The sequence below is a fragment of the Leucoraja erinacea genome, chromosome 3 (assembly GCF_028641065.1).
Source record: "Leucoraja erinacea ecotype New England chromosome 3, Leri_hhj_1, whole genome shotgun sequence".
In the NCBI taxonomy this organism is placed as follows: Eukaryota; Metazoa; Chordata; class Chondrichthyes; order Rajiformes; family Rajidae; genus Leucoraja; species Leucoraja erinaceus.
The window spans coordinates 41,132,576-41,160,322 of NC_073379.1; the positions used below are offsets into that span (position 1 = coordinate 41,132,576).

At 40.8% G+C, this 27,747-nt stretch overlaps 1 protein-coding gene across 8 annotated transcripts in view; it reads right to left on the minus strand.

Annotated features, from left to right (window-relative positions):
* Positions 1 to 27,747, minus strand: part of LOC129695518 (phosphatidylinositol 4-phosphate 5-kinase type-1 beta-like) — a 146,546-nt gene that overhangs the window by 50,209 nt on the left and 68,590 nt on the right. For 7 of the 8 annotated variants that reach the window (XM_055632505.1, XM_055632512.1, XM_055632504.1 and 4 more), the window contains 5 exons: positions 11,668 to 11,751; positions 9,963 to 10,052; positions 6,023 to 6,153; positions 3,591 to 3,708; positions 252 to 404 (listed from right to left, as the gene is read on the minus strand). In XM_055632505.1, coding sequence (XP_055488480.1) covers positions 252 to 404; positions 3,591 to 3,708; positions 6,023 to 6,153; positions 9,963 to 10,052; positions 11,668 to 11,673 — 498 coding nt within the window. In that variant the 5' untranslated portion in view covers positions 11,674 to 11,751. Of the gene's footprint in view, positions 1 to 251; positions 405 to 3,590; positions 3,709 to 6,022; positions 6,154 to 9,962; positions 10,053 to 11,667; positions 11,752 to 16,262; positions 16,402 to 27,747 lie in introns of those variants that run through there. The other variant, XM_055632511.1, reaches the window with a different exon arrangement.

Below are 27,747 nucleotides of genomic sequence, written 5' to 3' on the forward strand. Positions count from 1 at the left end.
TTCTTAATCCAATTTCATGCAAAAGTGCCATCTGCCCATTCGAGTCTGCTGTGTCAGTGAATGACCACTGAATTTGGGTCCCTTTCCCATCAAATCTGCATATCCTGCAATTTCCAATTATCACACACTCTGTTTAAATCGACAATCAAGCATTGATACAGGATCATGCACTCGTTTACGTCGACTATCAATTACCGCTAAATAATAAACAGCACTACGCCTAGAAAGCCTTTTGGTAATTGTTGTCTTACCATATAGTAGCCTGGTAACAGCTTCTGCAGGAATTCTGCCTCCTTGTGCTGGACAGTTTTGATGATGAATTCATCGTCACTTGTGACGTAAAATAAGGAGCCACTGGCACCAGGGTTGGAAAGCTCAATCAGTGGTTCATTGCATAAGGAATACTGGCAAGGAGGAAGAGAATTTTAAAAGGATTCAAGTTAATATTTTTTTTTAAACATTCACCATAAAATTTGTTTAAATTATTAAAAAAAAATTAAATATCAATGAAACATGCCTACCAATTGAATTAAAGCAATTTAAGTAAAAGATGAAACTTGAACTATTCGGTTTAGTGCAAAACCAATCCAAAATGAAAGTGCAATTAAAAATCACCAGCTCAATAATGCTAACAAGTTTCCACCCAACACAGACAAATTTAAAATTAAGCCCTTTCATTGTGCAGATTCAGATTTATAATTTATAAAGTAAAGACCATGAAATTGAAGCAGACAAGGTTCTCATCTGGTTAGAAACTGGTGTATTAATTATGCGTGTTAGTCAAATGGATGCTATTTATTCAAACAAATACACTTACGCCTATATTGACAATTAATTATCCAATGGACAATAGACAATAGGTGTAGGAGTAGGCCATTCGGCCCTTCGAGCTAGCACCGCCATTCAATATGATCATGGCTGATCATCCCCAATCAGTACCCCGTTCCTGCCTTCTCCCCATATCCCCCGACTCTGCTATCTTTAAGAGCCCGATCTAGCTCTCTCTTGAAAGTATCCAGAGAACCTGTCCAAATCCTTAATAATCTTATACGTTTTAATAAGATGCCCTTTCATCCTTCTAAACTCCAGAGTGTCCAAGCCCAGCCGCTCCATTCTCTCAGCATTTAACAGTCCCGCCATCCCGGGAATTAACCTTGCAAACCTATGTTGCACTCCCTCAATAGCAAGAATGTCCTTCCTCAAATTAGGGGACCAAAACTGCACACAATACTCCCAGGTGTGGTCTCACTAGGGCCCCGTACAACTGCAGAAGGACCTCTTTGCTCCTATACTCAACTCCTCTTGTTATGAAGGCCAACATGCCATTTGCTTTCTTCACTGCCTGCTGCACCTGCATGCTTACTTTCATTGACTGATGAACAAGGACCCCAGATCCCATTGTACTTCCCTTTTTCCCCAACTTGACACCATTTAGATAATAATCTGCCTTCCTATTTTTGCTACCAAAGTGGATAACCTCACATTTATCCACATTAAACTGCATCTGCCATGTATCTGCCCACTCACCCAACCCGTTCAAGTCACCCTGCATTCTCATAGTATCCTCCTCACAGTTCACACTGCCACCCAGCTTTGCATCATCTGCAAATTTGCTAATGTTACTTTGAATTCCATCATCTAAATCATTGATGTATATTGTATATAGCTGCGATCCCAGCACCGAGCCTTGCGGTACCCTTCCAGTATTTGAAAAATACAGTATATAAACAAAATAGGAAGATTTGTTGGGAAAGTCCAGAACAAGGGGTCACAATTTAAGGATGAGGGGGAAATCTTTTAGGACCGAGATGAGAAAAACATTTTTCATACAGAGAGTGGTGAATCTTTGGAATTCTCTGCCACAGAAGGTAGTTGAGGCCAGTTCATTGGCTATATTTAAGAGGGAGTTAGATGTGGCCCTTGTGGCTAAAGGGATCAGGGCGTATGGAGAGAAGGCAGGTACAGGATACTGAGTTGGATGATCAGCCATGATCATATTGAATGGTGGTGTCGGGTCGAAGGGCCGAATGGCCTACTCCTGCACCTAATTTCTATGTTTCTATGTCTATGTTACTGATCAAGATGATGACAATTGTTGAACCTGTTCTTCCCACTTAGTGTATCTGATGGGCAGAGCTGTTAGACCCTAACTTGGTGAGTGACATTGTGCTGGAACAGGAGTATCTTGCAGCATCATTGCACAATGGATCAATCTGTGCTTCATCCCAGCACATATTTCTCAGGCTGTTACTGCGAGCTTATACACCGTGAAAATCACATGCATGACTTCAAAGAACAGATCAAATATGCCATCACACGAACTAATGACCCAAAAGCAAAAAAGTGCGTGAGTTGGTTGCGCTCCAAGACGCTGTGTACGGGTATGGAATTCTCCTGGCCAGAAAATCACGCAACATCACTGCCTTATAAACAAAAGAGGTGCTGGAAAACTGAAGTAAAAGCATGAAAGCTGAAGTAAAAGTGCTGGAAGTATTCAGGCAACAATGATGAAAAGTTGACCTGAAGAGTGAAAGCAGTTTCTCACTTCACCAATGCTTCCTGATCTGCTGAATATTGCAAACATTCTGTTTTCATTTCTTAACTTGTGAGACCAAGTTTATGTTTTAAAGAACAGAGAAAGGAACCATCAAGGAAAGTCTAAAATAAGAGACCAAAAGGATAAGACTAAAATTTGAAACATCTGCAGCTACAACTTAATGCTTGTTGGAATGAGATTGTGGTTTTGTGATTCACTTGCTGTGTGGCAGTGTTGATTGGAATTATATTAACAATCATTAACTTGTTAAAAGATCGTCGCCACCAATAATTACCAGCCCTAATTGTCGGCTCTGTTTGGTTTGCAAGTTCTTAATGGGGTAGTTAAGGAGGAGGGGCATATGTTGTCGGGCTGGCAAAACAGTCGGGTAAATTGCATGCGAACTGTGGCAATGCAAAATTTGTGGTCTCCCTCTTCCTCATTGAGTGACAGGTGATTTTGTATTTATATTCTGTGCACAAAGCAATTACCTTTCTAGTCACGGAACATAAGCAGCATGAGATGACGTTGCATTAACTGCAAGGGAGGATGTTAAATAACCACAGGTGCAAAACTTCACATCCCTAGTGCATGATAACTACCTACTTGAAAACAGAAATGAGGACATGAAACATCCAAGCACTTAATGAATTTTGTTTGCATCTCTTTTAATGGCCTAATTCTATATTCTTCCTGCCTTTAAATTTAAGTTCAGCGATCTTAAACTCACTTTCCTAAATATTATGGATAAAATATCCAGATTAATTTTGCCAATTCAATTAACTGTAGCTGATCACCCCAAGTGATATATAGTCTAGACATGATTTGGCTCCGAAAAGGGTCATTTTCAAGTTCTCTTCTTAATCTCTTACAACCCTATAAAGGGCCTGTCCCACTTACGTGTCCTTGGCACGCAAATTGCACGACCTCACATTCTTATATATTTCACATTCTGACATAGTACCTTAGAGAGCAACCAACTCAAGTACTTTTTCCTTTTCATGAGTCTTTCAAAAATTATTGGTATAAAGAGGATACAACCAAGGGAACTTACCAAATAATCATCAGGCTTTATATGAAAGAGTTCTCGGAAATAACGGAATGCCAATGGAGCGTAGGTCTTGAATCTGAAGTCAGGATATCGATGTGCAGGTGTAAGATTGCTTCCTTCACTGAAAATCCATTGTAAATAGATTTGATTAGTCATGCGTATTAAAAGAAACAATAAATCAAGATATTTCTAAAGGAAATTTTTGATTTTATGCCCTGGGTTTGTCACTGGTGAGGTCAGGATTCATAACTAATTGTCTGCCTAGAGGCAATAGTAGCTCATCTACTTCAATCCAGTGACATTTAATGTGTACTAGTTTTCCCAAGTTAGGATTGGTGCTGGGGTTACTGATGTTCACAATTGACAATGATATGGAGGAGTGGATGCACAAGTTTTCTAGGCTGGGTGGCAGTATGGGTTGTAAGGAGGATGCAGAGAGGCTTTGAGAAGATGTAGACAGGGTAAGTGATTTGACAGATGAAATATAATGTGAATAAAGTGAGAGATTATCCACGTTTTGTCAAAGTTAAGTATTTTTTAAATGATGACCGATTAAAAAGGCGTTAGTATTGAAAGGCATGTGTGCATCCTTGTACAGAATCAGTGACTATTAGAATGAAGGCACAAAGCTCTATAGAATTCAAATGGTACATTGGCAATAGAATCGGAGTACGAGAATCAAGACATTTTACCACAATTACAGACCCTTGCATTAGCATATTGTGCACTGGTCTGGTCTCTCCTCCAATGAAGCAATATTTACAATATAGCCAGTGTGGTGGCTTTATCAGATTGATTTTGGGGATGGTAGGCATGTCATATCCGGAGAACGCAAGCAGAATAGATCAATGGTTCTGGAGTTTAGCTGGTAGGTAGTCTCAGCGTCATAGTGAAACAGCGGGGAAACAGGCCCTTCGGCCCAATGTGCCCACACCAGCCAACATGTCCCAGATGCACTAGTCCTGCCTGCCTGCATTTGGTCCATACCTGTCCAATCTAATTCATGGGATCCGTATCCCATCCTACCCTCTCATTCAAACATACAATATTCTTACAGGGCTTGATGGACTGAGGCAGGGATAGGATGTCTAGAACTATTGTAGTGTTAAAATGAGTGGTCAGCCATTCAGGACAGATGTGAAAAAAATGTCTTCATCCAGAGGATAGTGAACATTTGGATTTCATTATCCTGTAGGGCTTTGAAGTTTCAAGAGCCAAATTTATCCAAGAGAAAGGTTGATATAATTCTGGATATTAACAGAATCACAAGATATAGCATTAATACAGGTAAGTGGCACAGATCAGTTGTAGTCTCACTTAATGACAGAGCAAGCCTTCATCATGTTCTCATCCCTTATTCATATTAAAATAGATTCGCTGGTTGTCATTGTATTGTTGCTTGTGGGTATTTCCCCATTTCCTATATTAAATACATTTCATAGAGAATTTAATGGATTGCGAATCTTTGAGGCATCCTGAAGGCAAGCTCAATGGAAATATAACTGTCCTCCTGTGCTGCAGAGTTTTGGATTTATATCATTTTTGCCCCCGTATAGATATGATATCTCAAACTATCAGAGGCAGGACTTGGAGACTTTTTTCTGAGAGCATCATATAATCTCATTAAAACAATTTGATCATCTAAAACAGAAGCCCCTAGCAAGCCTAATAAATTTAAGACAATAGAAATAAATATTCACGTCTCTATGCATTATCTCCTTTTAGCCCCTCAAAAGCATCTAAATATCTCACGAGATCTGGATTAAGTTTTAAAATATTGAAACAAATCCAACCATAAGATGTGCATATATGAACAACGTCATGTTTGAATAGCAACATATTTACAGTATTAATTCCAATAATTTACTGAAGGGGAAAGGAAGAATCATTTACAAATCACAGTGCTAAATTATAATTCTACAAACATCTTTCATTTAGATGCCACATTTCAAGTAGAAATGCATTAAACTACGAATTATAGTGAATGACAAAGCAAGGAAGGCCATATCCGTGAGATTACGAAAAGCTAATTTAAAGAGGTGGGCTTTGGTGTAGGCCCCTTAAGCAAGCATTCTCACAGATCCTCTCTACTAATCTGTTAGCAATGGATTCTAGCCAAGATCAATGTGACTCAGCAAGATTTTCTTTGATCCTCAGGAAATTTGATACAAAAAGAATGATCAGAGGTCAAGGAAGTCTTTCATTTACATTAGGGCCATTTTTGTTACATTATAAGCACTATAAAAATCAATATTGTTGCTGTTCATAAATGTATGCATCATCTATGCCGGCCAGTTTGTTGCTTCATTTGGAACATAAACAGCAAACTCAATGCCTTTTTTCAAGATTTATTTCACATAACATGGTAAATAGTTAACATGGTCTCACTATGATTTCAGAGCCAAGGTGGAAATGTTTTGAAAATAAATTCCAACCTTGGTAGAAAGACACTTTCCACAACATAGAAATCTTGCATAAGTACATCTCGTTCTGGTTTTGACGTAAGGTTTCCGACAGCATATCCTATCCCAAGTTGGATAGATCCTTGAAGTGCAGACGATGGAGTCTGGATTGACAAAACAAATATTGCAATGTATGTCAGATTTTTGTGTGCAAGACTCAACTTATTGAAGTTCTTTCCTAAATCCTTCTCCCCATATTTAAGACACTCATTCAAAGCCATTTCTTTGAAAAATCGAAGACTCCGATCCTCATTTTGTCATGTGCGATTCAGTATCACTTTTATTTGTTTAACAATATTTCCACGAAATGTTTTACACCTTTATAAAAGTTGTCACATAAAGAGAATTTGCGGTTAACGTTGTAAACTACCCTGCACATTAGACGATGCTTTATAACATGAGATCATTTATAGTCAGAAGAAATCTCAGTCTATTCAGCAACAATAAAACAAAACAGAACATTCTGATCCTGCAGCAGTGATAAAAGGAGAAAGCCCAGACATAGCAACAATCCACTGATCATGAACAACTCGCTTAGTCACACTTGGGTGCCCCGGGCAGAACCATACTCCCAAACCTCAATCTTCATGAAAAATCAGATATACAAAAAAGTAGGAACCAAAAGCTTTACTAAATACTTTTCCGAATTAAATTAACCATCCCTTAAACAAAGTTTAATGCTGCAAATTAACTCTGTTACAGCATAATAGCCTTATTATGTTTCATCGACAGGAAGTGGGTGTCACTGGAGAGTGTTGTTTATTCCCAACACAGTCAGAGATCTACAACACATGAGCAAGTCCTTCAGCCCATCTTGTCCATGTCAATCAAGTTGGCATTGAGCTAGTCCCATTTGCCCCCAATGTCCTCCAAATCCTTCCACCCATACATGTTCAAATGTCTTTTAAAAAGTTATAATTGTATGGTAGGCTGGTCTGCAAGGTTGCCTCTCATGGGATTCATGGTGATTTAGAAACTGGATTCTAAATTGGCTTGGCAGTCAGTCATTGGGGAGGGGGGGGGGGGGGTTGTTTTCTGATTGCAGTGTCACAGGGTCATTGTAGTGTCCACTCAATGATTTGGATGATAGTGTCATTAACATTGTTAGTAAATCTGCAGATGACATGAGAATAGGTGGTAAAGTGAACATTGAGGAAGAATATCTAAATTTATACAGGTGTTTAAGAAGGAACTGCAGATGCTGGAAAATCAAAGGTACACAAAAAAGCTGGAGAAACCCTTCTTCAGACCTGAAACGTTGCCTATTTCCTTCACTCCATAGATGCTGCTGCACCCACTGAGTTTCTCCAGCTTTTTTGTGTACCTTAAATTTATACAGGATCTGGATCAGTTCGGAAGGTAGGCCAAAGAATGGCAATTGAATACAACTCTAATAAGTGCGAGGAGTTGCAATTTGGTTTGTCAAATTAGGGCAGGACTTGCACAATAAAACGGAAGCCCCTGAAGAATGTAAAACAGAGATCTGGGAGTACAGGTGCATCATTCCCTGAAAGTTACCAGTTAAATGGACAGTGTGATGAAGGTAGTATTTGGCACATTTGCTGTCATTAGAAAATGTCCCAAATACAAAGGTTTGGACACAAGGCAGCCACACAAGTTGTTGATGTACTTGGTGTACTTTGTGCAGTTCTGGTCATCCAGCTATTGGAAGGATGTCATTATATTGAGAGAAAAAGTGTAGAAGAGATTCACTGGGATGTTACCTGGACTTGTAGGCTTGAGTTAGAGGGAGAGGCTGGACAGGTTGCAAATTTTCTTTACAGTGTAGGACACTGAGGGGTAACCTTATTGAGGTGTACAAGATCTTGAGAGCTATGAATAAAGTGAACAGTCACCGTTTTTTTACACCCCCTCCCACTAAAACTCGAGGACACAGGCTTAAAGCAAGAGGGAGGGATTTAAGAGGGGCATTGAGAGCAACTCTTTTTACTTGGAGTATGGTCGTACCTGGAATGAGCTGCCAGAGGAAGTTACAATTATGACTTTCAAAGGATATTTGAACAGATATGAGATCTCGTAGAAAGGTCTTAAAGTCCATTAAATGTATTTAGTAATTTATATATGAATTTATATTAAGAAATTTAAAGTAAGAAAAACTCATATGGCTCAATTCTTTATCTTCCATGATCTTCTCAGTAAAAAAAAGGATGAGAAAGATTCATTTGATATCTCCCCCATCTTTTGTGGCTTGACACACTCAAAAATGTTGATCTTTAAAAGCTTTAGCCACCCTTTTACTGTGAATATACCTGTAGAATCCCTTAAGATTTTCCTTTCCTTTGCCTGCCAGATATACATCATGTCCTCTTAAGGCTACTAAATTGCTTTCTTGTGTAATTCCATATTTCTCATTCTGAGGGATTCATTTAATCCCAACAGTCTAAATCTGAAGTATGCCTTTTTCCAGACCAGAGCATCAACATTTCTTATGGGTTTACCTTTCATCCTAACATGTACATGCTATGCTGCCCCTATACTTCTGCAATCTTCCATTTGAAAGCCTCGCACTTGCCAGCCATCCCCTTAACTGAAAACAGGCCCTCAATTGACCGCAAGTTTCTGCCTAATTCCTCCAAACTCAGCCTTGCCTAAATTTACGGCCTTAACCTGAGGGCCAGTCCTATCCATCTCCACAAGTGCATTAAGATTCAACTGTCCTCAGAGCAAAAACATTGCTGCACTGTATGGAGTGGCTTGCTGGGCTGGGCCAGCAGGCAGCTTGGCACCAGTTACATTGATATGGGACTGGAATCAGGTATTGATCAAAATGAGCAAGGACAGCAGATTTTTTCCCCTAAAAGACATTGGCAAAGTAGATGAAGTGTTTAAGAAGGAACTGCAGATGCTGGAAAATCGAAGGTACACAAAAATGCTGGAGTAACTCAGCGGGTGCAGCAGCATCTATGGAGCGAAGGAAATAGGCAACGTTTCGGGCCGAAACATCTGAAGAAGGGTTTTGGGCCGAAACGTTGCCCATTTCCTTCGCTCCATAGATGCTGCTGCACCCGCTGAGTTTCTCCAGCATTTTTGTGTACCGGCAAAGTAGATGATTTGTTTTTAAATGACGAGGCTGCCTTGACATGCAATAAATGGTCACAAGATGCAGCTAGTAGTGCTGCCACCTCACAACACCAGAGATCCAGGTTCATTCCTCACCTCAGGTGTTTGTGGGGAAATTGCATGTTCTCTCCATACGTTTCCTCTGGGTACATATTACATTCCTAAGATGTGCAGGTTAATTGACCACTATAAATTTCCCCTGAAGGTGCAAGGGAGTGGTAGAATCTGGGAGGAGTTGAAGAGAATATGGGGAGAATATGAATAGGAAGTTAATGTAGGATTAGTGTGAATGGATGCTTGATTTGTGCAAACTTGGTGGGCTGTACAAATCTATGTTTTTGTGCTACGTTTGAGTCTATCTCCATGTCATGTTGCTGGAAGCAAGAATTTCATGGAGCCTGTACTAGTGCACATGACAAACTCAACTTCACTTGACTTGCATGCTGCTTCCACTGCTTTGTATGTGGGCTCCTGTGTTGCAACTTAACAAGACTAGAATTTCATTTTTGGTACATTTTGCCGTGGTTCCTGACCTGTTGGTCCATTCTCCAAATTGAACCAGAGTTGCTCCCCTGTCTTGGTGTTAATAAATGAGGGATATTCCCAATGTTACAAATTGTAGTGAAGTATAACCTTGCCACTCGCTGTTGGTCCACCGTATTTCATTGGTGACTAGTTCTGTTCAGAATGCATCACTTTAAACATGATTTGTAGTACCACACAATGAAATATAACTTCAATATTACCAATTAACTTTAATGTCAACACACCATTCCATGAACGAGATTAAAGTGTGGTTGTTAGGAAGCTTGCAACGCAACTGGTCATTTACCTTCTTGTAAATCTTCTCTCGCAAGTTACCTTCACCACTGTGCCCATTTTGTCTAATAGCAGTGTTTCGCGTTTCTGCAATGGAGCTCATCTGGAAAACAAGTTTAATGACAGACTTATTTTTTCATACAAATACTATTGGAAAGAGATACAGAAATCAAAGCAATCAATGGAAAAATTCTACTTATTTGGAAAAATGAAATGGAATAAGTATGAGTAGTTAGGAGATCTCAGTTTCCATGGACAATAAGGGGCAAGCAAATTCAAGACCGTTGTACCAAATTGTTTGGTTTTCGTTTAATACACACCAGGAGCAAGGAGATGCACTTTTCTTCATGTTTGGGAGATTAAAGGATATTTACATTACTCACAGCTTTTTACCTAATCACAGACAGTACAGTCAACATTAGGATGGTTGGTTTTGTTACCGAGTATTGGAGGTAGTATTATTAAGCCCAAACAACATATACTGGGAAGGTCCAGCTTCATAGAGGTATGTGGGTGCAAGGGAGTGGGCATGTTTGGGTTGTTCAGACCCTTAATTAAACAACTCTGAAGTCTGAAGATACACACAGAAAGCTGGAGTAACTCAGTGGGATAGGCAGCATCTCTGAAGCCCGTTTCATTTGCTCAAACTACCTTTTGAAGCAACACATCATGGATTTCCCAACAGAGACACAGAGGTTAGTGACTGGCGTTCTTGCATGGACAGCCCGTTTCACCATGCACCTGTTGAACATTTTTCAATTGGGCTTATTCTGCTAAATATTTACTTGGACACTGAAGAATTCTAATCAAAGCTCTCCTCGTTAAAAAGGCACATAAATAGGCACTTAAGACTCTCACTGTAAAACATAGCACCTAAGATTTTCCTCTTATTTAATTATCATCATTAGATGATTGCAAGTTTTTAATGTTTATTCATTCATGGGCTGTTGGTGCCAATTGCTTGACCAGTATTTATTGCTCATTTCTAAGTGGCTGGAAAGGCAGCCTTTCTAACCAAAAGTTAGCCATATTGCTCAGGGGTTTGAGTCACAAATGGGCCAGACCAGGTTTAGAGATACAGTGCGGAAACAGACCCTTAGGCCCACTGAGTCCACACTGACCAGTGATCCCAACACATTAACACAAGCCTACATACACTAGGGATAATTTACACTTATGCCAAGTTTATAAACCCAAGCCAATTAACCTACAAATCTGCAAGTCTTTGGAGCGTGGCAGGAAACCGAAGATCTCGGAGAAAACCCACGGGGAGAACGTAAAACTACGTACAGACAGCACCCGTAGTCAGAGCAGCAACCCTACTGCTGCACCACCATGCTGCCCCAATTTGGAGGTTCATTTGGGAGATTTTCATGCCTGAAGGAAATCATTAAACCAGATGAATGTTTTTCATTACTGATAATCATGATGGATTAAAAAAAAATACAAATAGAAAACAGAAAAAACTTCTTTGAACCTTTTCAGCAGATTTGCTGTCATTTGGTTTGGCAGACTCAGACAAGCGCAATCCTGAAGAACAATCCACATTTGCAGTGATAAATGTCTTTCCATAGGCAATTTCCAACTATAATGTGGTTGCATATATATAAGGAACAAAATTTGTATGGTGTGCGAAGATATGAACTCTTTTAAATATATTATGGAGTTGCATTTCCTCAGCTTCAGATGCCAGAATGGTAATTTGGTCTATTGGTTACCTTCATTGGCAATAGAGCCACAAGTCATCTGCAGCTTATTAGGACATCAAGGTTCTTCATTGATACAATGTTCAGGGTCAGCACCTGGTGACCAAGACAAAACAAGTTTAAGTATTAGCACATGGCTTCACCAAAAGAGTATTAATTCAACAGCATCTTAAATAATGCAGATTGCCCTGCAAGGGAGATATTAAAGCTTGGCTCGAGATAAAGGGGGCTGCAGAAAAGTTGGTCCAGGCAGTCAAGTGCAGAGCTCAGATCCCAGCAGCTGAAGATCAAAAATTGGTGCAGTGATTAAAATAAAGTAGTTGGGTTATAGTGATAGAACTGTTGGCAGTGTACAAGAGTAGTTGGAGTTCATGGATGGAATTTAAACGGAGGGTAAAATGTGAAAGCAGTTTTGAATGGGAACTAAAGTGGTCGAACATTCATGGTGAACAGGGTCTGAGGTAAGGCTGACTTGGAGTTTTGGATGAACAAATGTTTATAAAGTAACAGATAAACTGGCCAGGCGACCACTGGAATACATTAGTTTAAATATAAAAAACATTAGTTATAACGTGCAATTCCTACACAAGTCTGTACAGAAAACATTTTCAGGTTTCAAAACATGTTACAGTTGTACAAGATGTTAGCGAGGCCACACTTGGAGAACTGTGTTCAGTTTTGGCCACTCTGCTATAGGAGGTATGTCATTAAACTGGAAGAGTGCAGCAACGATTTAGAAGGATGTTGTCAGGACTGGGCTACAGGGAGAGGTCTGGCAGGCTTTATTCTTTGGAGTCAGGAGGCTGAGTGGTGATCCTATTGAGGTGTATAAAGTCACGAGGTGAATAGATAGGGTGAATGCAAGGACTCTTACCCATGGTAGGCCAAGCAAAAACAAGAGAACATATGTTTAAGGTGAGAGGAGGCATGATTTAATATGAACCCAAGGGGCAACCTTTTCACTCAGAGGGTAGTGGGTATATGGAACGAGCTGCCAGAGGAGGTAGTTGAAGCAGGTGCTCTAACACTATTTAAAAAGCACTTGGACAGTTAGATGGATAGGAAAGGTTTATTGGGATAAGGGCCAAACATGGCAAATTAGGTTAGGTTAGATGGGAGATCTTGGTTGGCATGGACGAGTTAGGCCGAAGGGCCCGTTTCCGTGCTGTGTGAAGATGGCTTCCTGATAATTTACTTCTCCTACTTGACAATTTTTATGAAAAAGTTAATGTGTCTGAGGAACTCAGGCAACAATAAAAAACATAATTTATCCCTGAGAATGTTTGAAATGTCCCTAAAAGCCAATGAAATGGCAGCAGTCGACAACAGCATGGCTTCACAGCATGCTGCCTCTCTAAATTTGTGGAAGGACATTCTTGCTATTGAGGGAGTGCAGCGTAGGTTCACAAGGTTAATTCCCGGGATGGCAAAACTGTCATATGTTGAAAGAATGGAACGACTGGGCTTGTATACATTGGAATTTAGAAGGATGAGAGGCAATCTTATTGAAACATAAGATTAAGGGATTGGACAGGCTAGAGGCAATAAACATGTTTCCGATGTTGGGGGAGTCCAGAGCCAGGGGCCACAGTTTAAGAATAAGGGGTAAACCATTTAGAATGGAGATAAGAAAAAAAACTTTTACCCAGAGTTGTGAATCTGGAATTCTCTGCTACAGAAGGCAGTGGAGCCCGATTCTCTGGATGCTTTCGAGAGAATTAGATAGAGCTCTTAAAGATAGCAGTCAGGGGATATGGTGAGAACGCAGGAACGGGGTACTGAATGTGGATGATCAGCCATGATCACAGTGAATGGTGGTGCTGGCTCAAGAGGCCAAATGGCTTACTCCTGCACCTATTGTCTAAGTAGTAATAAGCCCAGTGGTTTATAATCATCAGAGTTGTGCTACCATAAAAATCTGTGGAAACACTTAATGACACTTAAGGAATTCAACAAGCTGAAAGAGGGCAAAGGTTAATCCTGTGGGGGGAAAAAAGCAGAGGAGTAGGACTAATTGGAGGTCTCATTCAAGCAGCTCACACAGGTACAATAGCTGCAGCTATCCGCCTGCACTTTATTAATCTACAAAATCATGAAATGAGGATGGGTTGCTTTGTTCCGAAAACGATCAAGGCACAGGGGTTATATGTGCAAATCAATGCGTGCCCATTATTTGGTAGTATTCAGGAAACCACGGCACGTGTTCTGACCAACAGATGCCATCTTTCAAAATCAATATTTAGTGGGCAACAAGCACACATCTTGCATTAAGATATTAGAGTGGATGAATGAAACTCTTCCCAAGAGGATTATACTAGACCAAGTTAAACACGAGAGGGCTGGTCCCCCAATGCAATATTCCACCTCTCCGCCAATTCCAATATTGGTGGCCAGTGGGGGGGAGGGCTTTCTGGAGCACTAGTATGGGTGTTGTGGGCTGAAAGGACTGGTTTCCAGAGGGCTAGTATGGACATTGTGGGCCAAACGGATTCTTGGGGTGGCAGCTCAGTCAGTCAAGCCTGATGTGCTGGCAGCTCACTCACGGCTGGTGGGCTGGCAGTTGACTTACGGTTATTCCTTGAAATTCCATTTCATACAGGGTGCAAGGCCACCACATTCAAATGCAATTTCCTACCATTTCAAGCAGGGTGCAAGGCCACCACATTCAAGTGCAGTTTCATGGCATTTCAAGCAGGGTGCAAGGCCACCACCTTCAAATGCAGTTTCATACCATTTCATGCAGGGTTCAAGGCCACCGTAAAACCACCATAAAACCACACAAAAACACCACACTGACAGTTCAGTAGACTTTCAGTGAGTTCAGTTGATTCACAGCTCACACAGTCGCGACCTCTTCGTCCCCCCATCTTGCAGAGACAGAGCCACACCCACACTTCCGGGTTTTATAATCCCTCCCACTCCCACCGGAAGGGCCATGGCCTTCATGGCGTGATTGACAGGAGAGATTCTCAACATTTTATAAACACTAATAACTCTTTTATTTTTAATCGATGGGAAAAATCCTCTTGTCCTGCACAGCAGAGGGGGACAGAGTAAGATGGCCAAAAATCACAGCCGTAAGTGGCAGCGTTTTTTCTAAAATCAATATACAGAACAGGAAGTGGTCAATATAGATTACTTAGAGGAAGCTAGATTCAGTAATACCAGGTGAATTAGCAAGTGCCATGGTTTAGTCCCATAACTGTAACTGCAAGCCCAATTATTGAATTAAACCTGCAGAATTGATTTCCAAGACTCAAATCTTCCCAAATCTTGCCCTTGCTCTCAAACTCATCCGCAATTCCACCCCATCCCCGTGTGTGTAATGACCCTTCACTCTGCAGCCCTGAGGACTATGCATTCTCCCTATCTATGCCCCTCATAGAAACATAGACATAGAAACATAGAAAATAGGTGCAGGAGTAGGCCATTCGGCCCTTCGAGCCTGCACCGCCATTCAATATGATCATGGCTGATCATCCAACTCAGTATCCTGTACCTGCCTTCTCTCCATACCCCCTGATCCCTTTAGCCACAAGGGCCACATCTAACTCCCTCTTAAATATAGCCAATGAACTGGCCTCAACTACCTTCTGTGGCAGAGAATTCCAGAGATTCACCACTCTTGTGTGAAAAATGTTTTCCTCATCTCGGTCCTAAAAGATTTCCCCCTTATCCTTAAACTGTGACCCCTTGTTCTGGACTTCCCCAACATCGGGAACAATCTTCCTGCATCTAGCCTGTCCAACCCCTTAAGAATTTTGTAAGTTTCTATAAGATCCCCCCTCAATCTTCTAAATTCTAGCGAGTACAAGCCGAGTCTATCCAGTCTTTCTTCATATGAAAGTCCTGACATCCCAGGAATCAGTCTGGTGAACCTTCTCTGTACTCCCTCTATGGCAAGAATGTCTTTCCTCAGATTAGGAGACCAAAACTGTACGCAATACTCCAGGTGTGGTCTCACCAAGACCCTGTACAACTGCAGTAGAACCTCCCTGCTCCTATACTCAAATCCTTTTGCTATGAATGCTAACATACCATTCACCATAATTTGTCCTCCCTTCGTTCCTTACAGTCAAAGAACTTTGAGCGTTATCACAATGGGAATGTAGAAAACGCAGCTGGTAATTTGCCCATAGCAAGGTCCACTAATGGCACCTGATAATGGCCAATCCAGTTGGCGAGGTTGAATATCGGACAGGAGATTAGGGAGTACTAGTTCACCTTGCTCCTTTAACCATGGGATCTCGAGAACACCGATGGGTCCATGGTTCAATATATCATCCAAAATATAGCACCAGGGTTCTGCGTTCGAGGTTCCAGATTATGGACTTGATTCCACAACCTTATAAACATACTACCAACCAAAACAACCCGACACCTATATGCACAGAATTAAGTGTAGCATTACAGATCTGTTCCCCGTTCACACAACCAACTTCTACCTTCTCCTTTTGAACCAGACAAGCGTTCTTCAACATTATAAAATGTAAAACATTAATTCATGCACTCAACAACAAAATTAATGCTAAAGTTTGGTGACTTGTCACCCGTCACGTTATAGTAAAGATTATAATCTACTTTCAAACTGTGCCTCATTTGCTTACCAGTACTGTTCAGCAAATATAAAACTTTATTCCAGTTTCAAACTGTCGATAGCAGACGACTTTTTTCAGCACTCGGTCGAGCTGTGGATTAACAATTTCCCTCCTGTACTGAAGAGTTTATCTCAAAAGCACATTCAGTCCAACTGAAGCCTGTATCATCCAGCCTCAAAGAGCAAGTTTGTTTCAAGGGTTATGTAATGCAAAACGCACTTACTGATTCAAATGCCAAGTCCCTCCAACAATTTACCGTAAAAAGTACAAAGGTGCCTCTGTACAGTCATGGAATCATTAACCAGCTTCTGAAGGAGGTACCCCGAGAAAGTGCTACTTTAAGATACAAATTGTATCATTGAAGATCGGGAAAGTAAACTTGCATACAAATTGTACAACTCTTTAATTCTCGATAGATCAGTTTCCTTTTCCATTGGTAAATATTTTCTGTTCATTTAACATAAGGTCAAGCTATCTCGTTGGAACGCCATGCATGACATGAACAAATCAAGTTAATTACTTTAGTACATCATATTTTGAAGAGTCGAGGAACAACCTTTGAGTTTTGAAATGTCAGAAGGGAAGGTGTGCCTGTTCAAAATAACGACATCCAGTTAAATAGCATCATTAAAATAAATGTAAAGTATCCCAAGGTGCTTCACTGAAGTTTTTAAATCATGTAAAATTAACCAACAAGCCACACATGGAGATGTGCAGCAGCAATCAAAGCCTGGTCAAAATGTTGGCTTTCATGGTACATCGCAGATGAGGAATTCCTGAGCCCAGGAATAACATAGTTGAAAGCAATGCCATCAATGGTAAAATAATTAAAATGAATGCTGGCCAAGGGAAGTGTGCCCACATTTCAAAAGCAAGAAATGTGGCTATTTTAAAACAAAAAACAAAACAGGCCTATTGAGCATTTATAGTTTGCACGGAGCTTTTTGATAAGGATCAAGCTAGTTTCTGATAATTTATTTTGTCCGGTTCCACTTTTGCTTACGGTGGGCAGTGGGAGCATGTTTACTTGCAAATGGGTGTAGGCAATTCAATTTTGACCCTTTGGTAGATGTAAAACTTCCGAATGTAAAGATGACCTCTAGCTCCTCCAGCTTCCCCAAAACAGGAGAGCAGCGCAGTAGCGCAGCGGTAGAGTTGCTGCCTTACAGCACCAGAGACCCGGTTTCGATCCCGACTCCGGGTGCTGTCTGTACGGAGTTTGGACATTCTCCCTGGGACCTCCCACACTTCAAAGACGTACAGGTTTGTAGATTAATTGGCTTCAGTAAAAATTGTAAATTGTCCTTAGTGTGTAGGATAGTGCTAGTGTGCAGGCTGATCGCTGGTCAGCGTGGACTGGGGCCAAAGGGCCCGTTTCTGTGCTGCATCTCTAAAGTCTAAAGTGCAGGAGGGTGGTCTACAAGTGTTTAGTTTAGTGATACAGCGCGGAACCAGGCACTTTGGCCCACCGGGTCCGCGCCGACCAGTGATCCCCACACAATAACACTATCCTACACACACTAGGAACAATTTACATTTATACAAAGCCAATTAACCTACAAACCTATACGTCTTTGGAGTGTGGGAGGAATCCAAAGAGCTTGGAGAAAACCCACATGGACATGGGGAGAATATACAAACTGCAGACAGCACCTGTAGATGGGATCGAACCCGGGTCTCTGGCGCTGAAAGCGCTGCAAGGCAGCAACTCTACCGCTGCACCACCGTGTTGCCTTTGGATGGCGAATTGAAGTGACAGGTGATTAGATGCTCAGGGTAATGTTTGCAGACTGATCTATAAAGTAGTCATCCACTTAATTTGGCTTTCTTCTTACCCTGATATCTCTTCCTCCTCCCCCCCACACACACACTGTTTCTTGAGCAGCAAATCCTCATTAAAATGCTATGGGCATTAAAATTCATTAGCCTGGGCCCAGCCACGCTGATGTAGCAAACAATTGGAAAACATTACGACTTGAGTGTGCCCATACAGTTCAAACTCTTAATTGCATAATAGCACAATCTAAGCAAAATCTTCCTGGATCAGGCTGAAACACTTAATGCAATGAAACCAAGGATGCTAAAGAGCGTAAAATGATTCACAATTAATTTCAAATTTCTCTGGAGAAAAGGAATCTGTGTCATGACCCGTCTTCAGTCTGAAGGGTCTCAACCCAAATCTTCGCCTATTCCTTTTCTCCAGAGATGCTGCCTGACCCACTGAGGTCGTCCAGCATTTTGTATCCATCACTTTATCGGTTGTTCCCGATACACCCTCAACTCTTACAGAGCAAAATATTTGTCTGTTTTAACTGAATGCCTACAATAATTCAGTCGCCACAGCTCTCCGGGGTAGAGGATTCCAAGGAATTATGACCCTCGTGGGAATCACATCTAATTTAAATAGTATCCCATTATGCTGAAACTACTCCTTTAGTTTTAAATTCCCCCAGGAGGGGAAGCAACTTCTCATCATCTGCTGCATCAAGCCTCAGAATCGCGCAGGTGTTGAGATCACACCTCAATATTCGCATCTCCAATGACTGCAGAAGCAACCTTCTCAACCTTTCTTAAATTCTGTCATCCAAGGAATCATTCTAGCTAATATTCTGTGAAATGACACCAATGCAAGCACATTCCTCCTTAAACAAGACCAAAAATGTATACAGTAACCAAGGTGCTATATCCATGCAAGTTAAAGCAAGACATCCCTATGATTGTACTCCACCATCTTTGCAATAATGACCATTGATCTTTCTAATTACTTGTACTTAAATGCCAGCCTCATTTTTTAACATGAGGAAACTTACCATGGCTCGCACCGACCATGAAGTGCATTGATTTTAAAAATTCTCACCCCTGCTTTTCAATCCCTCATGTCCTCTCCCCTTCCTATGTCTCTACCTTCTACCAGTATCCTAACCTTCCAATATCGTAATTCCTCCAATTCTGGCTTCATAAACTCTGCCAAATTATATTGCCCCATCAGTCAGCTATGCCTTCCTCTGCCGAGCTTATATTCCAGAATGCCCCTTGGCTTCAATACTTTTCATAAAACTCAACTCTTGGTCCAAGTTTCACCATTTTAACAGGATCTTCCATTATGGTTCAGTCTCATTTAGTTTTACCTAACTGAACTAGAGATCATGGTCTCAAAAATATGTGGTTTGCCACTAGGGGCAGATGATGAACACATATATTTTTTTAAACTGAGGATAATTAATTTCTAGAATTCTCTACCCAAGATGGTTGTGAAGAGTTAACCAACAGGTAAAATCAAGGAGGATTATTTGATTTAAGTGAATTAGGAAATGTATGGATGGTGCAAGAAAACAGGTAAAAATAAATTCATAATTGTGAAGATCTGAATGGCCCACTTCTGCTTTTATTTCTTAATGTTGTATTTTGTAGAATCTAGAGAAATTCTTGGGATGTCATTAAAAGGTGCTGTGAAAATAATTTACTCGTTATTATATCCTGAAAATCAAGCACTTAAGCTCTGTGGGATAAATTACTCAATTTACAAGATGCTCAGGATGTTGCAGGGCTGTTAATATTTACTTTATCATAATTCATTTACTTTAACATTATTACTTCCAGGGATTCATAAACAGCACAGCTTGTCTCAACAGTTAAAGCAAATAGTTCTGTTATCATTTTTCCGATCTCCTTTTGATTGGGAGTGAAAATAACCTGCAGTTACTAAGCAAGCAGTTATGATTACAATTGGGAAGAGAACAAGGACGTTATCATCCACTTGTACAGAACCTTGGTGCGATTTCATTCAAAGAACTGTGCAGGTTTGGTGTCTTTACCCAAGAATATACTTATACCAGTACAATCAATGCCGTCTGAGTTCTTTAGTTTAGGGGCTTATTCTAGAAGTGGAGTGAGTGGTGAGGGCTCAACCTGGTGTCTACAAGAATCAAGATTCCATTGAAATATATTTATTGATGATTCCGACGGGGATTGATGAGGCAAGTGTAGAATAAAGGGGAATTGCGTCAGGATTAGATAAGGAGAAATTTCTTCACTCTGCAGATTGTCAGTGCTTAGAGTCCTCGATACCAGAGCTGTGGGTGTTCACTTGATGTGTATACTCAAGACCCAAGGTTATTTTTTCTGCATAAAATTAATCAAGGCATTGGGTCACCAGGTGGAAAGATGCGAGGGTCAGCCATGATTTACTTGAAAAGCACAGCAGGCTTGAGGGATCATATAGTCTACTTCTGGCCCCATCTTATCCATTCTTACAATGGGAGAATGACACAGTGAGAGAAGATGGTTGTGGAAGCAATGAAAGGAAGTGTAGTCTGAGAGTTCCCCATCTAAATGTTCTAATCTGGTAGTTACGCTTTTAACAAACACAGAGTGCTCAATCCAGTCCTAATTACATTCTGTTATCAAAGCTCTCACTAAATGAATCTTAAATGAATTTTGAAAGTTCTTTTTATCTTTGATGATGCATTTTAATTTAGGTACCATTTTGTTTATTGATGACCTTTGAAATAAAAAAAGCCATTTGAAGATTTAGTGCATGATTAAACGTTCACAAAACATTTCTACAAGATAGAGACATATATTTGAGGGGTTATAATGATAACCATGCAGTCAATCCGAGTGGAGACAAAAAGAACATGAAACAGTAGCACGAGTAGGCCATTCAACCCCAGTCATTACTATCCAGACTAATCTGTTATTCCAATGTCATTTTTTCTACGTTGTTCCTTTTAGTTAAAAAAAATACCCTGTCAATCAGGTTTGGTAACACAGCCATGGGTAATGAGGTTGTTATTTGCGTAGAATTTATTTGTAAACATCCTCCATTCACATTTATAAAATTATTCTTGTTCTATTGGAAAAAGTTGTGGTTTCCATTTTCTACATGCAAAATTCATCGACTGAGTCATACACTCCATCTTAACTACAACTCATAAAACAATGATTTCTGTCAGTAAGTCCCATGATATATTTCCATTTGCATTCAAATGTCATTGAGAAATGAACATCTTATATAATTTATAGCACAGAAAAACAATTCACTTTAATAGTTGCTCACGCTCCACAAGAACCTCCTTCCAATCTCTTAATCATACACCATCACCTTGTTGTGTTTATCCCCTTAAATGCATCTCTGCTATTCACTTCAACCATTCCCCATGTCAGTGATTTTCACAATTTCACACTCTCCAGGCAGTGGTCTCTCATGAATTCCCTACTGGAATTATAAATGACGAGGGTGTACTTACGGCACAGAGTAATGGACTTGCTCTGACATATTTTCTCTTGTGCCTAGCAGTCTGAACCCTGTCATAACATAAACATTTCTCTACAAAGGTCATCTCACAGTCTGCTTTTAAAGAGAAAAAAGTACTCAATCTTACAATGTGAAAAACCTATCCAAACTCATTTCATAAGAACATTAAGTTGAAGGACATGGTTGGAAAGTACAATAAGCAGCTTTACCCAGAATTAATCTGCAAAATACTTCAAAGTAGAAGTCATTTGATCAAACATGGGACAATTAATACATTACTTACAAAACTCACCAGACCAATTAATCCTCATCCCTGATAAACCCAGGAAGGTTTTGGTTGCATTTGTGAACATTCCAAATGGCCACAATCTGTTTATATAACACAGTTGACCTTACACAGCGACATTATATAATTGCACACTGGCTCACCTTTCATGGTTTAAGCATTTTCTTGCACATAGCTTCTTTAACACACTGAGATGTCCCCATTGGAGCACTTCAGTAATTAAAACAATATACATCTGTATCTTGTCAAATCAAGAGTGCGCAGTGACACCTATTGTCATTGGATTATGTATAGTAAGCACTTGGTAAAGATACTGTAGGAAGGAGCTGCAGATGCTGGTTTAAACCAAAGATAGACACAAAAAGCTGGAGTAACTCAGCGGGTCAGGATCTCTGGAGAAAAGGAATAGGTGATGTTTCGCGTAAAGACCCTTCTTCAGGCCCTGTACTTGTACACCGTTCTTGTATAAACAATGAATGGGGGTTTGAAAAATGACTAGGAACAGTCAACCCTGATGCAATGGCCACCCGTGGCACTGTTGTCTCTGGAGTCAGAGGACTGTGGGTTAATATCACCAAACCAGAAACTAAACAGGAATATGAATTAAAGCGTCAGCATCGACAGCCATGGTTGGATGGTGCAGTTGACTTGATCAGCCGTATTGCGTAATTCTGCTCCCATGACTGATGAACTTCAGGAAATGCTGGCAGTCCCAGGTGCCACCTCCCAGACAAGACTAATACCATACAGGTGGGAATAGATGATCTCCAGGTGCTGGAAACGTCTCCCTGTTGCCATCATTTATAGTGCAACAATAAAACAAATGATCTATTTAAATCTAAGTAGCAACATCACTTATCGGGATCACCTGGTAATTATCAGTGTGCCATTTCTGGGAATATAGCGAACAGCTAACTCGAGCAGAGCTACATTTTAACAGTGACTGCATTTCAAGAAGCACCAAGGCTTCCGGCTACATTTACTACGCAGCAAAAAGACGACAAGTCTTTGTCATCATCTTCAATTTTCATAGTCAAATGTGTGGTTTTGAAACTTGACATATGGAACATGATCCGGTGGATAAGCTGGTTATCTTTGAACCAGTTCAGATGAAGCAACACATTATTTGACAAATAAAATTCACAAAATTTCACTTAGAGGCCCATTACATTTTGGAATCTTATCACGCTGGAAGACAATCAGGCCAATCTGTCAGTGCTGCCTCATTGAAAGGGTTCTTCAATTAATCCTCTTCAAAATCTCTATTTCTAGACTGCCCTACATAAATATTTACCTAGATGTTCAAAGGCAACACTTTCCAGATTGCCACAACTTGCTTTGTGAAAAATTCAATCTCTCGTCTTAATAAAAAGAAAGATGAAGCCTGCATATTGCATGGATTTGTATGTTACAGCACAAAGAAACAGCAAATGGATGTATACACTATCGTGTCACTTGCTTGAAAAAAGATTAAACGTGCTGGAGAAACTCAGCAGGTCAGACAGCATCTCTGGAGAACATGGACAGGTGATGTTTCGGGTCGGGACTGAAGGGCCCCAACCCAAAACATCACCTATCCATGTTCGCTAGAGATGCTGCCCGACCTCCTCCAAGTTACTCCAGCACTTTGGGTTTTTTTCTGCAAACCAGCATTTACAGTTCCTTTTGTCACACTTGCTTGAAATTACATTACGCAGTCCAAAAGGAAAGAGTCAGAGTAATATTGCAAGGCCCTTCAACCCATCATGCCTGTGCTATTGCATGTATCCAATGAGCACATTAAAGCAAACATCTTGCAAGTTCAATGCTAAAGTATTGAACAAATCTTTTAATAATTAAGAGATAATATATATAAGCATCTGGATAAACAGGGTCTGATTAGGAACAGTCAGCATGGATTTGTGCCTGGAAGTTCATGTTTGACTAATCTTCTTGAATTTTTTGAAGAGGTTACTAGGGAAATTGACGAGGGTAAAGCAGTGGATGTTGTCTATATGGACTTTAGTAAGGCCTTTGACAAGGTTCCTCATGGAAGGTTGGTTAAGAAGATTCAACTGTTGGGTATAAATGCAGGAGTAGCAAGATGGATTCAACAGTGGCTGAATTGGAGAAGCCAGAGGGTAATGGTGGATGGTTGTTTGTCAGGTTGGAGGCAGGTGACTAGTGGGGTGCCTCAGGTATTGGTGTTGGGTCCTTTGTTGTTTGTCATGTACATCAATGATCTGGATGAAGGTGTGGTAAATTGGATTAGTAAGTATGCAGATGATACCAAGATAGGGGGAGTTGTGGACAATGAAGAGGATTTCCAAAGTCTACAGAGTGATTTAGGCCATTTGGAAGAATTGGCTGAAAGATGGCAGATGGAGTTCAATGCTGATAAATGTGAGGTGCTACACCTTGGCAGAACAAATCAAAATAGGACGTACATGGTAAATGGTAGGGAATTGAAGAATACCGTTGAACAGAGGGATCTGGGTATAACCGTGCATAGTTCCTTGAAGGTGGAATCTCATATAGATAGGGTGGTAAATAAAGCTTTTGGTATGCTAGCCTTTATAAATCAGAGCATTGAGTAAAGAAGCTGGGATGTAATGTTAAAATTGTACAAGGCATTGGTGAGACCAAATCTGGAGTATGGTGTACAATTTTGGTAGCCCAATTATAGGAAGGATGTCAACAAAATAGAGAGAGTACAGAGGAGATTTACTAGAATGTTGCCTGGGTTTCAACAACTAAGTTACAGAGAAAGGTTGAATAAGTTAGGGCTTTATTCTCTGGAGCGCAGAAGGTTAAGGGGGGACTTGATAAATGTCTTTAAAATGATGAGAGGGATAGACAGAGTTGATGTGGATCAGCTTTTCCCTTTGAGAATAGGGAAGATTCAAACAAGAGGACATGACTTCAGAATTAAGGGACAGAAGTTTAGGGGTAACATGAGGGGGAACCTCTTTACTCAGAGAGTGGTAGCGGTGTGGAATGAGCTTCCAGTGGAAGTGGTGGAGGCAGGTTCGTTGGTATCATTTAAAAATAAATTAGATAGGCATATGGATGAGAAGGGAATGGAGGGTTATGGAATGAGTGCAGGCAGGTGGGACTAAGGGAAAAAAGTTGTTCGGCACGGACTTGTAGGGCCGAGATGGCCTGTTTCCGTACTGTAATTGTTATATGGTTATAAGTGAGCTGCACTAATTTAAAGCCATTCACACTGAACTCAGAGCATTTCATGGACAATGAATTCTATATGTCAATAACACAGTATGTTCTTACTGCTAAAGGGCAGCATTGTTAAGGTAGCCAGGTGGATAATCATCGCCCAATGGATAGCATCCTAATTGCTGATCATATCATTAAAAAAAAATCTAAAACAGTACAATTTCTAAGGAGTGTTGTTGAAAGCAGGATAAATGGCTTGACTTTTTATCTTCTGGAGATGGCTGTTCCATCATTTACGTGCCAGGAATATTATCGGCCATTTGTTGATGTGCACCTGGAGGTTGTCCAAGTTCTGCTGAAGGCTGCTTCCACAGCAGAGGAGTGGTGAAAGAAGAGTCAAATTCCAGGAAATCACCAGAAAGGAGCCCCTTGTCAAGGAAAGAAAGTTATAGATGAGCAGCTAAAGATGATTGGACTAGAAGGAAATATCCATAAAATCTGCTACGGCGTGACTCTATAACCATCTTCCTTTGTATCGACTGAGCCGTACCCGGGATGGCATCTGATGAGCCAATAATTTGCTGGAGCTTTTTGTAAGTTATAATCTGATGCAGGTCTAATGACAAACTCCCCCTTGCTTCCTACTGAAGCTGAACCCCAGTGGTTGCATGGTTCATTTCTGAGGAAGAAGCTTGAAGCTGACAAGAAAGACTGGCTTGTTGTTGGGCAACGTGAAAATCAAATTGCTGGGCAACGTGAAAATCACCAGGACATGCATTTATATCACATTAAACAGCTGGGAGGAACTAAATGGTCCAGGCAAATTTGTGGAGGCCAATGCACAGACAATGTTTCAGATAGGGACCTCTGAAGAAAGGTCCCAACCTGTTACCGTGTCTGCCCCTTTCCTCCACAGATTTTGCTTGACCCACTAAGTTCCTCCAGCGCATTGTTTTTTTTGCTCAAGATTCCAGCATCTGCAGTTTCTACTGTCAAAGGTCAAGAAAGCCCCGAAACAAAACAATGAAAGTCTCACCTGCAAGCACAACAGATAGTCAAGAGTGTTTTATTGTCATATGTCCCAGATAGAACAACGTTAAGTAGTCTGCAAACATGATAATAAACAGCAAAAAGTTCAGCATATATAAAAATAGTGCAAAAGCCAAAAACAATGCCCCCAGATCCATGTCATTCAGAGCATAGTTGGTGATTGTAGGCTTTAAGTTTGATGGTTGTTGGGGACCAACTGCTCCTGAACTTGGACATTAGAGTTTTCAGGCTCCTGTACCTTCTTCCCTATGGCACGAGTGAAATGAGAGTGTGGCCAGGGTGGTGTGGGTTCCAGTCGATGCCGGCTCCTTTGAGGCATGGAGTCCTGTAGACCCCTCTGTTGGTGGCGAGGTAAGTTCCTATGATAAACTGGGCAGTGTTCACCACATTTTGCAGTCTTCATTCTTCAGCGTTCGAGTTATTGAACCAGGTGGTGATGCAACAGTCAATGTGTCCTCCACTGTAAACCAGGAGAAATTCAAGAGAGCATTTGTTGACATGCCAAATCTATTCAATCTTCTAAGGAAGTCGAAGCATTGATGGGCATTCTTTATGAAAGCATCAATGTGTTTAAGAAGGAACTGCAGATGCTGGAATATCGAAGGTAGACAAAAGTGCTGGAGAAACTCAGCAGGTGCAGCAGCATCTATGGAGCGAAGGAAATGGGCAACGTTTCAGGCCGAAACCCTTCTTCAGTGTCAAGCATCAATGTGCTGGGTCCAGGGCAGATCTTCAAAGATATGCACGCCCAGTAAGTTGAAGTTTTTAAACTTTCTCCACCAAAGTGCTGTTGCTGAAAACAAGCTTACAGATCCTCGGCCTTCCTCATTTTTAGCGTTTCCATATTTTTAAAGCATCTTTCACACACCCCTCAGCGCATCTTGAACTCCAGAACCAGCAAAGTACTTGTGAAGTGCAGTCACAGCTGTAATGTGGGAAGCGCAGAGGATCCTACAGCAGCAGTGGTTTGAGTGAAGTTAAGCCATGGAAGTGACATTAAATGCTGCCCCCTGCACATGGGGCTGTGCTGGAGAAATTCTCCCAATCTATTCCCGCCCACCAAGAGGGTTGACGGGACTAGAGTTTACACACGTCAGATGAGGGGAAACGGGAGGTGGCTGTAAAAGATTGGAGTGGTTCAGAAGGAGATGGAGAGGACATGATCGATGGAGAGCAGGTGATGAAGACAGGCCTTTTTCTCCACGTGTAATCTCTTGCATAATTAAGCTCCGTCAGCATTTAAATCAGTGTTGTGTAACTCAGTTTGAAAACTTAAACCAGCCGGCAAAACCTACACTGGATCATTTGTTTGTCACACGGTATTCAATGTCCCAATTAACATGGAATGCCAAATCATTAGAGCAACTGAGGGCCCAGTCATTAATTCTTCCACAACCTCTCCCCACAGAACAACATTTCTGAAAATGTTTAAAATCTCTCCAAAATAATCATTCAAATTTGATTTTACATCAATGTTTCTTAACAATACAGGAGGAGGTCAACGAGTCTCCTCACCTGTGCTGGTTCTTATAAAGTGTCATCCAAATATTCCAAATCACAAACCTTTTCTCACACGCAGTCTGACAAAATGAGTTCAGCTCAAGCATTTACTGAAGAAATATAAGACACCGACACTGGAAACAGGCTTGAGGCAATGGGTGAACAACAGATAAAAGGGAGATTGGTTTACATTGATATCCTGGTCAACACCGACATAGACTGAAAGACCTTTCATGTGCTGCATAGTT